General features: G+C 37.2%; 1 protein-coding gene across 1 annotated transcript in view; it reads left to right on the top strand.

The window, feature by feature from the left end:
• The first annotated feature begins 2893 nt into the window (after window positions 1–2893).
• The window catches only part of LMBRD1 (LMBR1 domain containing 1), a 65710-nt gene continuing 56594 nt past the window's right edge, over window positions 2894–12009 (top strand). The window contains exons 1-3 of the mRNA XM_070733043.1: window positions 2894–3085; window positions 4740–4916; window positions 8934–8994. Of these exons, the coding sequence (XP_070589144.1) occupies window positions 3020–3085; window positions 4740–4916; window positions 8934–8994 (304 nt within the window). The 5' untranslated portion in view covers window positions 2894–3019. The remainder of the gene's footprint in view (window positions 3086–4739; window positions 4917–8933; window positions 8995–12009) is intronic.

Below are 12009 nucleotides of genomic sequence, written 5' to 3'. Positions count from 1 at the left end.
TTATAGTTGATAAGGTCACCTGTATCTATCTATCTATCTATCTATCTATCTATCTATCTATCTATCTATCTATCTATCTATCTATCTACTTACCTACCTACCTACCTACCTACCTGCCTAATCTATCTATCTAATCTATCTATCTAATCTATCTATCCATCCATCCATCCATCCATCCATCCATCCATCCATCTATCTGGATTTGTAGGCCGCCTCTCTGCGAGGACTTGGGGCGGCTCACAACATATTATTATTGTTATTATTATTTATTAGATTTGTAGGCCACCCCTCTCCGAAGACTCGGAGGGGCTCACAACAACAATATACAGTATAAATCCAATGATTAAAAAGAAAACAATTAAAACCCTTAATATAAAAACAGTCATACACCCCAAACAAATCATACATAAAGCAGGACGGTCGAGGGGAATAAATTTCCCCACGCCTGGCGGCAGAGGTGGGTTTTTAGGAGTTTGCGAAAGGCAAGGAGGGTCCTAAACTCTGGGGGGAGTTGATTCCAGGGGGCTGGGGCCAAGACAATAATAAAATCAATCCAATTAATACATAAAAACAATCCATAAAAATCTACTTTAAAAACTTCCATTACCATTCATTCAACAATCGTACTAAAAACATTCGTTGGTCAGGGGGAAGATCTAATGACCCTAGGCCTGGCGACAAAGATGAATTTTTAGGCTCTTTCGGAAGATGAGGAGGGTGGGGGCAATATGAATCTCTGGGGGGAGCTGATTCGAGGGCTGGGGCCCCCCACGGAGAAAGCTCTTCCTCTAGGTTCCGTCAGCTGACATAGTTTGGTCGACGGGACCCTGAGGAGACCCACTCCGTGGGACCACGCCAGTCGCTGGGATTCGTGCGGCAGAAGTCGGTCTTGAAGATAGTCTAGTCCTATGCCATGAAGGGCTTTATAGGTCATAACCAACACTTTGAATTGTGTCAGGAAACAGCTTGGCAGCTATATAGCTTTATCCTTGTCTGCAATAGTGATACTAATTCAGAAAAGCTGTGTCAGCCAGACTTCTGCCAAGCTTTGCTTCTGCCACAATGTGGATTTAGTGTCTGGAAAGCTGAGATTTACAGCTGTTCTTTGTGAGGCCTGCCAAATGCCATCTTTTTTTTTCACTCGTGAAAAGTAATTAACATTCAATATTGGAAAGTCTAAAAAATTATTTATTAATACTGTATAGGACTATGGATGAGGTAGCATTTTAAAAGATTATAAATAGCACTAGTAACAAGAAGTGGAAAAATCAATACCTTGTAATTTTCCCTGACTCGCTTGGCATGGTGTAGTAGCCACGGTGGTGCAGTGGTGGCACATTGGTGGCACAATGGTTAGAGTGCAGACTACTTCTGCTGATAACCAGCTGCCAGCAATTCGGCAGATCGAATCTCACCAGGCTCGAGATTGACTCAGCTTTCCATCCTTCTGAAGTGGGTAAAATGAGGACCCTGATTGTTGGGGGCAATATATGCTGACTCTGTAAAGGGCCTTAAACACTGTGACGCAGTATAGAAATATAAATGCTATTGTTAACACTATAGTATGGATGCAGCTTTAACAGATTTCCCATAGAGCTGTGTTTCCCAACCTTGGCAACTTTAAGATACCTGGACTTCAACTCCCAGAATTCCCCAGCCAGCATCTTCTATAGCAGTGTTTCCCAACCTCGGCAACTTGAAGGTATCTGGACTTCAACTCCCAGAATTCCCCAGCCAGCATTCGCTGGCTGGGGAATTTTGGGAGTTGAAGTCCAAATATCTTCAAGTTGCCACGGTTGGCAAACACTGCCATAGAGGATAGTAGTGTTAGAAGACAGCCCTTGGAATCAAGACACTGGACCTAATAGCAGGTTGGTGCGTGTTGGTACTACTGTGCTGTCAGGTGATTTGATTTCTTTCTGATTTACTCTAGCAAGAATGGCAGACTGCCTACCCATCTTTCAACTCTGTACATGTAACATTGTGTGCATATTTACTTGAAGGTTCATATACACATACGGTACATAACTGAGGCCAAAGTGATCAGTATTACAGGAATTAATTTTAGAAACATAGAAGATTAACGGCAGAAAAAGACCTTGTGGTCCATCTAGTCTGCCCTTATACTATTTCCTGTATTTTATCTTAGGATGGATTGGTTTATCCCAGGCATGTTTAAATTCAGTTGCTCTGGATTTACCAACCATGTCTACTTGAAGTTTGTTCCAAGCATCCAATTTTGCAGTGGAAAGATATCCCGTGGCCATCCTTTCCCAGGAGGATCTGTACAGGTTCATTTACAGACCATTCAAAATTACAATGTCACTGAAAAAAAGTGATTTTTTAATGTTATTATTATTATTATTATTATTAGATTTGTATGCCGCCCCTCTCTGAAGACTCAGGGCGGCTCACAACAGTATTTATGCTCATTTTTAACACTTATGGCCCTTGCAGCATTCTCCAATTGACACTATCAAAATTCAGATGCTTAGCAACTGACTCATATTTATGGCGAGTTGCAGTGTTTTAAGAGAAGCGTTCCCCTTTTGCGACCTTCTGACAAAGTCAATGCGGAGCCAGATTCACTTAACAATCATTATTACTAACTTAACAGCTGCGGTGATTCACTTAACAACTGCGGTCAAAAAGGCGGTAAAATGGGGCAAAACTCACTTAATAAAATGTTTCACTTAAGCTGACTTTTGGGCTCAACCGTGGTCGTAAGTTGCAACCCCGCCTCCCTCCATGAGGCTAAATCACGCGCACTTTCCTCACCCGAAAGCCTTAGCGCACCCGCCGTATAGGAATCCTCGCGGAGCTCACTTTCTCTCATTGGCTGCTGCTTTGTGACATCAGCCAATAGAAACATTGCAAAATGCTGTCGGGCCGTTCCGGCAAAAAGCGTAGCTTGGAGGTTCCTCTAGCAACCCCGCCCCCCTTCGATTAGCTCCTCCTCTTCTCGGCGACATCTCCGTCGTTGCTGCCCTTCGCGCTTCTGCTGTTGCCGGAAGTAAAGATGGTGGCCTTCACCGCCGAGGCGGATTTGGTGACGGGATGGTGTCTCTTCGGCCTTGCTTTACTGGTAGGTGCTGCACTTTGCCCGGTCGGGCTTACTTTTCGGGTAACCTTAGCTGACACTGAAGCCGTGGTGGTCAAGGTTTTATTGGAAAGATGCTTGTGTTTGCGGCAGGAGTTCAATCAGTGCAGCGCTCAGATGACTCGCTGCCTCTGTCGTGGGTGAGCGGGGCAAGCTGCGCAGCCCCTAAGCAGAATCCCCCCCCCAATTTAGAAAAACGTAATAGAAAGCAGAGGTCTCCAACCTTTGGCAACTTTAAGACTTGTAGACTTCAAATCCCAGAATTCCTCAGCCAGCTTTGCTTTCCCTCATTGGCTGCTGCTTTGCTTTGCTTGCTGAGGAACTCTGGGAGTTGAGGTCCACATGTCTTAAAATGGCCAAGGTTGGAGACCCCTGATATAAAGTACACAACTTAGTCAGGCTTCTCTAGCGTCTATTAAATAAATCAGTTAGGGTTATTTTGCTCATGTCCGCCATAAATGACCATTTATTTGAAACATCAAATGCCTCTACTGCTTTTAAAAGCAAATCAGTATGAAATTACGAATCAGTGACCCTAGGCCAGCATTTTGAGGTATGGAATCATATGCTTCTGTTTTTCCCAAGTCTGTATATGCTAAGCCAACATTAACACACCTTTTTTTTCTAAAAAGATTAACCATCTGAACCTCAGGTCAGTAGTAGATACAGTCGGGATATTTTTTTAAAGAAAATTCAGTTAGGAAGTGCTGCTTCTGTTTCTTCTGATTTAACATCTGTAATTCCATTGCCTCCATCATGGACATTTTGGGACAGTTTTCCTGGTCAGGCAGTAGAGGACCATGCATGCCTGGGGAAATGTGGACACAACCATGGTTTGTTAAATATAGTTGGTGGTCTTCATACATACATTAGGGTTAGGCCAAAACCAGAAATGGCGTAATTTCTAATATATATGTTGCGTGAGGCATTTATTTAGGTAACTAATATGCTGCAGCAAACAGTTTAGTGAAAGTTCCTTCTGCTGTGCTAATTAATGACATTGAACTTTTTATTTTCTTTGTATTTGATTACATTATTATCCATAGTTAACTGAGGAAGGTAACATTTACTTGGATTGGAATTTGTCTCCTGCTAGCTTCATTGGCACATCTGTGCACTTTTTGTAACAAGATTACAGAATTGACCATTGCTGCCTTCCTCTTTTAGATTTTAATCTTTCTAGTCTAATCTACCGCCCTGGCTTTTGGAGCATCTTTCCTTCAAATACTATTCAGGCCTTAACTTTTTAAAATCAGCCAAGAATCCCTTTATACTACAAGAGTAGATGCTATATCATTGTTATTATATCAGATATATATCAACATTTGAGGAAGGAAATAGGATGCCATATGTAAAAAAGTGAATGTATTATGTTGCACTAATGATAATTGAATAAAGAAAAGTCAGGTGCAGTGAGAGATGAGGCTGCGGTCTGTTTCAGAGATGTGGTAATTGATAGATTGAAACTGCACTTTAATAATATGTATGTAATTTTTCTAAAATGTAAAGTTAAAATAAGCGAATACATTTCTCCAAATAAGCATATTTTGAAAGACAGCAGAGTTATTTTAGTATGTATATAAACAGTAAAATGAGTGCTGAAATTATTATTTTGTTATAATAATTTGTCTTTTTTTAGGTCATTTTGGTGTTTTGCTGGATTTATGTCCGCAAGTACCAAAGTAGGCAAGAAAGTGAAGTAATTTCCACCATAACATCTATTTTTGCTTTGGCAATTGCACTTATTACATCAGCTCTCCTTCCTGTGGACATTTTTCTAGTTTCTTATGTGAAGAACCAGAATGGAACTTTTAAGGTATTTATTAACCCCCACTTTCTATAATTTTTATAACAAATCCTGTTCTTCTGGGGTTTTTTGTTGTTTCTGTTTTGTTTGGGAAAATAAAAAGTATTTGAATTCTTTTAAACACTAGAAAGCAAATGCAGCAAGATGATTTAATTACAAATGATATTGACTTGTTAATATTATAATAATTAGATTGCTGCATTTTTCTGAAAAAAAAACCCATTTATTCTATTTTAAATGTGGTTTTAGTTAAGGCTTTTTATCTGAACGTTTGCTTTGAGTTAAAAGGAGGATAGAAGTTGGATGAGGGAAGTATGTAAATCTACTGAACAAACACTTAGAAAGCCTAGTTTCATTCTGTCAAAGTTGAACTTCATTTGTTTGAGAGATATAAATTAATTTGGTACAGTTTATAATAAAAGAAGCCTAATCAGAATAGACATTTCCTGCATAATGTTGGATATGACCTAATTTTCTAGAAAAAATATTTTCAAACATGCTACTTTCATCTTTTTGTTTTATTTCTGCCATTAAGATTGTAATGCCATTTTTAAATGAACTGATTAATACTGGTAGCAGAAAAGAGAGAGATCTTTAGTGTTAACTCTAGTGGAATGCATCTGATACCAAATGAAAACCTGGTTTGATTGAACAATATTTTGAAAAATATTGGTTCTGCATATAATTGCAGGGATAAAACAAAGGAGAATTAACTTACATTATAATCTACATCAGTGGTTCCCAACCTTTTTTTGGCCATGCCCCACCTAAGCATCTCTAAAATCCTGATGACATATAATTCTTACTATTCAAAAAGTGAATGCCTACTCATACAGAAGAAGCCTAAAATTCCATTAACTTGGTTTAAACAAGGTTCCAATTCCCCCCATTAAAAATCAAATTGCCCCCATGTGGGGTGTGGGGCCCATGTTGGGAACCACTGATCTACATGGTATACTCTCATCTTTTCATCTACTTCATGTTCAGGTAGAAAGGGACAAAAATATTTCAGTAGCCGATACACATTTCAGTAGATTAATGGGAAGTTTTAAACCTGAGTACCTGGGTAAATAGCTATAACTGAGGATTCTAAATTTTGAGTGGCCTAATGGGTAGCTAGGGAATTTTAACAGCAATAAATCTTTGATTTAACAAACCTCAAATTACTAATGCTTCAGATGCTACAAATTATACATGCTATGCATTCTTCGTGAAATGTAATAACATCCTGTTTAGATGATATTACAGATAGTAAAATAGGCATGCATATTCAGATATAATGGACATTCACCATTTCTCTCCAGTAAAAAGTTTTACTTATGTTTTCAAAATGCAATGCAGTACTGCCCTCTAATGAGAGGAAAGAGTTTCAAGGGGAAAGGAAGTTGGGGTTTTTTCCCTTATGATTTTGGGCTGGAGCTGGATAAATAGCTGAAAAACAATATACTAGACTAACTGGTTATGAAGATTTTGACCTAGAAAACCCTAAGGAACAGGAGCCAGCAAAATTAAATTGGCAGGGAAAAGGGTTTGGTCAAATGAGGTTTGAGGAGGAATTTTTGTTTATCCCGGTTGATGCTGTATGCTGCATTTAGTTCAGTTCTCTATCTGACTGACCCCTCTGCTCCGACAGTTCATTGATTACTGAATACTGATTTTTTAAATGCAGTTCTCATCATCTTACAGTTTCTTTTAGATAAATATGAACAAATATAATGTTTTTAATTGGATTCTTTGTATCACATTTTTGGACTTACAACTTTAGGTGCTTTGGCAAGATTTATTGAAAGTTTTTTTAAAAGATTTTTTTTAAAATATTAAGAAATTTGCTTTAGGGAGAGAAATGTTATCTAGAGTTTCATGCAAATGAGATCGTATGGTCTTTTCCTAAATGTGCGTAGCTGGAGAAAAGAAGTATTGAGATGCTTCCGCCTCCACTCTGCAATGCAAATTCTTGCTTTTGCTCATGAAGTTGATAAAATTTGCATTGGTTGTTAATAAGGGCAACCCAAGTACAATATATTGTTTTTGGTGACATTGTTATTAGGAAAGTAACTTTTAGCATTAAAAATCATAAAATGTACCCAACATCTTAGCATCTGAATGTTAATCATATCCGGTATAATTTACCTGACAGCCAAGTAGTACAGAGTTATAGAGAAAATGTTTACCATATGTCAGTGATGGCGAACCTTTTTTCCCTCGGGTGCCAAAAGAGTGTGGATGCGCACTATTGCACATGCACAAGTGCCCACACCCATAATCCAATGCCTGGGGAGGGCGAAAACAGCTTCCCTCGCCTCCTGGAGGCCCTCTGGAGGCCGGAAATGGCCTGTTTCCCAACTTCTGGTGGGCCCAGTAGGCTTGTGTTTCGCCCTCCCCAGGCTCCAAAGGCTTGCCTGCAGCCAGGGTAAAAATGCCCTCCCCAATCCCCCCAGAGGATCTCTGGAAGCCAAAAATGCCCTCCCAGAGCCTTTGTGTTAGTCAAAAATTACTTCGCCGGCACACACATGCATGTTGGAGCTGAGCTAAGGCAACAGCTCACGTGCCAGAAGATATAGCTCCGCATGCCACCTGTGGCACTCCTGCCATAGGTTCGCCATCACTGCCATATGTCTTGCAGGTGATCATAGAAAACAATTCAGAACATTATTTATTTGGGGTTTGGAATCAGAACTATAATAGCTGGCAAGTGACTTAGAGATCTGCTGTCAATGTTCAGTGGAGGCAGTACAGAATTTCCTTCAGAATGATATTGTATTGCAGAAAATTCTCATCTAGGTTTTTAACCCCCACAGAAGTGAAAAGGCTGTCAGTTTTCCTGAATATTTCACAGAGCCTTGTAGATGTATTTAAGTCACTTGGGACCTCTATTTGCAGCAATAGAAAGTATCATTCTCAGAATTTGTACTCTTAACATTGTCATTGTAAATGAAAGTAACATTTGAACTTTCTTCCAAATGTGATTTGCTTTTGAGATTTAGGGCTATATATCAGAACCTGCTGTCTGCAGGCTTTCTAAAATACAAGAAAATACAAGACGTTCTATGATTCCGTAGTGATTAATCATAACAATATAAGAATGGAGCAGATTTTTTTATATATAGTGTAGAATATATACTGTAGAAGCATAATTCTATAAATTCATGGTTATTACAGAAGGATCTTTTATTCAATTTGGATTATTTTTTATATTAGGTATTTGTATTTTATAACTTTATGCATCTACCCTATTTATTTATTTTTGTGTCTCTGTTTTAATTGATGAAACTTTCAGTGTTCTGACTGAGTGTCTCAAAGGTTTTCAGATCTGGATGAGAAGTAACAGGTTCAGGCTCTGTCTTAACAAATAATTAGGATATTTGACTCCCTAGATCTGGAAGTTTTTCGTCTTTAGATTTGGATAGGGTTCAAGAGATTGGAGTTGTCCCAGGGCCTGGTAGTAGGATGAGTGTTGAGTCTCTGTCAATTTTTTTGTTATTTTGTATAATTTCCAGATGTGCATGGTTCTTTTTTGCTCTGTTTTAAAGAGTTTTTCCCCCTTTACTTTTAATTGTAAATTGCCCAGAATTGTTTGGAACTAGGGAGCATCTAATTTTAATAAAATAAAGAAAGCACCCTACAACATTAAAATATATCACCTACTTATTTTGTAATTTTTCATAAATGTATATTAATATATTTTATTTAAATATTATTTATTAGATAATGCCAGATTAAAACATTTTGAATATGTCTTTGCTTCCAATTTAATTAATGCATCTTAATAATATTTTTGAAGAATTATTGTTGATTCTTAGTTCATCCAATAAATGCTAATTTTTACTACCATGTTATAGATTTCTTTATATGAAGAATTCTTAAATAAATAATTTTAATGGGCTTCAATATTATTTGTAAAGATGATTAATGATATATACCGTAATTAGATTATGCACAGTTGCAGAGATTGCTCTTTTTAAAAAAATTAACTGGACATAAAAATAACTGTTTACGTACTCTGTTTTCTTCTGTGAACATTTGTAGGACTGGGCTGATGCCAATGTTACAAGACAAATTGAAGACACTGTATTATATGCATATTACAGTAAGTATTGCAAATATTCCACTATAATGAATTTTTTCATAAACTTAGAGTAAGGATGAAAAGCTTAGCCGTTTCCAGAATCTAGCTAGATTTATTACAAAATATTATTTCTGTGGTGCCATAGTCCAAAATATTTCTTAACTGACCTCATAGTTATTTCTTTCATCTGGTTTATATAATTTCAAAAGGTTTATGCTAGTTTAGGATGATGTCCCAGGATTCTGTGAGAATCATCAAATCACCTTCTCTGTCCTTTTTTTAAATATGATTTTAAAGAATTCAAAAAATTGTTAATCTTTCAACAATTTTTTAAAATGGAAGGCACATCTGTTTGACAAAGTATTTAGTTTTCCATGACAACAAATCATATGTACTTAGTAAAGCATTTTTTATTTTTCATTAAATGTATATGCTGCCCACTCAGTAGCAAGCGACTCTGTGCCACTTATATCATAATAAAATCAAAAGTACAAAATATTTAAAATATGACAATTAAATATTAAAAGAAAGATTAAATGCAATAGGGTCAAGGAGGGATCATCCTAGTCCACTAACTACCTCCATCATGGAATGCCTTCTTCAACTCCCCATGTCAACATGTTAGGATAACAAGAGCCATTCATTCATTGCCTTATCTGACCCAACCCAAGAGTATTTATTTCCTGCCTTTATCCTTTTTACAAATAACTCAAGCTGGCAAACATATCCTCCTACGATTTTTCCCACAACAATCCTGTGGGGCGAGTTGGGCTGAGAGTGACTGGCCCAAAAACATTCAACTAGCAGAGTGATTACAGAAACCTAAGCAAGGTCTGACTTAACCAGTAGTTGGGCAAAATACTGTCAAGAAATCCACAAATTCCAAGACTGCAAACTAGGAAGTTGACAAACATTCCAGAAGAAGACACAGTGGTAATCCAGTCCTGTATTGTTGTGGGGGGGGGGGACTCTCCCTAAAACATGTAGATAGTTATTAAGAGTGGAACTCAACTCAGTGGTGATTGTCATATCTTGTATTTGGATGCAATATATATATATATATGATAAATATGTCTGAGTATGCTTTATTTATTAAATTAAGTGATACGCTGACTATTTTTCATTACATAAAAATGCAGCATCTATAGATGGTAGCATCAATTGTACTAAACATTTCACTGATATTCAATATGATCAATCAGGATTTTTTGGTTAATAAAATAAACTAACTGTAATAAGTCTTCAGTGAGAGCTTTATCCTCACTCTGAGAGAGTATTATTTATTTTAATAGTGATCTTTAAAAAAGGATCTTCAATATGTTTGCCCTCTCCTATACTAATAATTGGTATGTTTACGAATTTTAATGACTATAGTGCAAAATCTGGCACTGTTATATATGATAAATGATTTCCTGTCTGACTGAAGAAAATCAATAAGGATTTTTTTTTTGGACACATAAAACATATCAGTAAAGGGAGGATAAAGGTTTGTCGGCTGCCTTCGTAATAGACACAGTATAAAGGCATAGGTATGGTAGTCTCCAAGGTACTTGGGTAACAAGTTCTTTCCTGCATGGGAACTTGGTAAATTTTCATTAAGAACTAAGGAAGACATGATGGAATCTTGTATTTAATAAGAAACAACATATTTCAAAAGTAAATGTCCTCCTTTATTTTCACAGTAATATATACTCCAAAAATAAAGGGAACACTCAAGTAACACATCCTAGATCTGAATTAATGAAATATTCTAATTGAATACTTTGTTCTGTACAAAGTTGAATGTGCACAACAGCATATGCAATTGATTGTCAATCAGTGTTGCTTCCTAAGTGGACAGTTTGATTTCACAGAAGTTTGATTTACTTGGAGTTATATTGTGTTGTTTAAGTGTTCCCTTTATTTTTTTGAGCAGTGTATATTTAAATGTAAGCCTTCTAGTCCTTGTCTACTCCTAAGGACTTCCTGCAATTTTTTTGATAAGGAAGTTTGCCTTTGCCTTCTTCTTACGGGGTAAGGGAGTGTGACTGGCCCAAGGTCATCCAATTGGTTTTGTGTCTTAAGATGGACTAGAATTGAGATTCTCCAGATGTCTAATTTAGTGCTGACACTGCTACCCTGAACTGGCTCTTTGTCATGGATTAAACTTTTATTTGAATCATTGGGATTTTGAATGACATTGGGATTTTGAAATGTTGCAAGTAGAAATATGTATTAAGTGGCTGAAACTTATGTAAGTTATAAATATTTTCTGTTTTGGAAGAATTATATTTAATGCAGTATATAAAACCATGAATCTTTGATAGGGTATAGGTTTGCTGCTGTTGTATAAACCAGCCTCCAGATGGTGATATGGACAGAAAATGTTCCTGGTTGTTGTTGTTGTTGTTGTTGTTGTTCTAAGTAAATCAAGTTAATGAGGTACATCTCCATTGCTCATTCTATGTTGAACTGAACCATGATTAAATAAAACAGGTATTAAAATAAGTAATTCCATAACCAAATGTTTATCAGTACTATTGGTTGGATTAACTTGGGGGAAGATTTTATAGTTTCAAGAAAATCCAATGCATCAACCCATTTCTGTTACAGTTTACTGTAGTTACATGACTGGTTTTTTTAATTAATTTTTTAATTGATATCAATCAATATCAGTTAGATGACTGTGAACAGTTTATTCCTGTGCTTCTGCAATCTCCAAATAAAGAGTCCTAATGTTTTATTCTGAAGAATTCCCACTTTTTTCTCTACAGTGATACCTCATCTTACGAACTTAACTGGTTCCAGGACGAGGTTCGTAAGGTGAAAAGTTCGTAAGATAAAACAATGTTTCCCATAGGAATCAATGGAAAAGCCAATAATGCGTGCAAGAGGAAAACTCACCCCTTTTGCCTCATTACCGCCGGCATTCAGATCGTTCGGGGGTGGGTAGAGGAGGGGGGAGATGGGGGGGAGAGAGACAGTGCAGACTGCCCGGAGGGAGCCTTGTGGGTGGATTGGGTGGACAGTTACTGTCCGGCTGCAATGACTCGAAGG

Source organism: Erythrolamprus reginae, chromosome 1, assembly GCF_031021105.1.
Source record: "Erythrolamprus reginae isolate rEryReg1 chromosome 1, rEryReg1.hap1, whole genome shotgun sequence".
In the NCBI taxonomy this organism is placed as follows: domain Eukaryota; kingdom Metazoa; phylum Chordata; class Lepidosauria; order Squamata; family Dipsadidae; genus Erythrolamprus; species Erythrolamprus reginae.
Note: the sequence above shows the minus strand (reverse complement) of the source record. Positions and strands in the feature narration are given on the sequence as shown.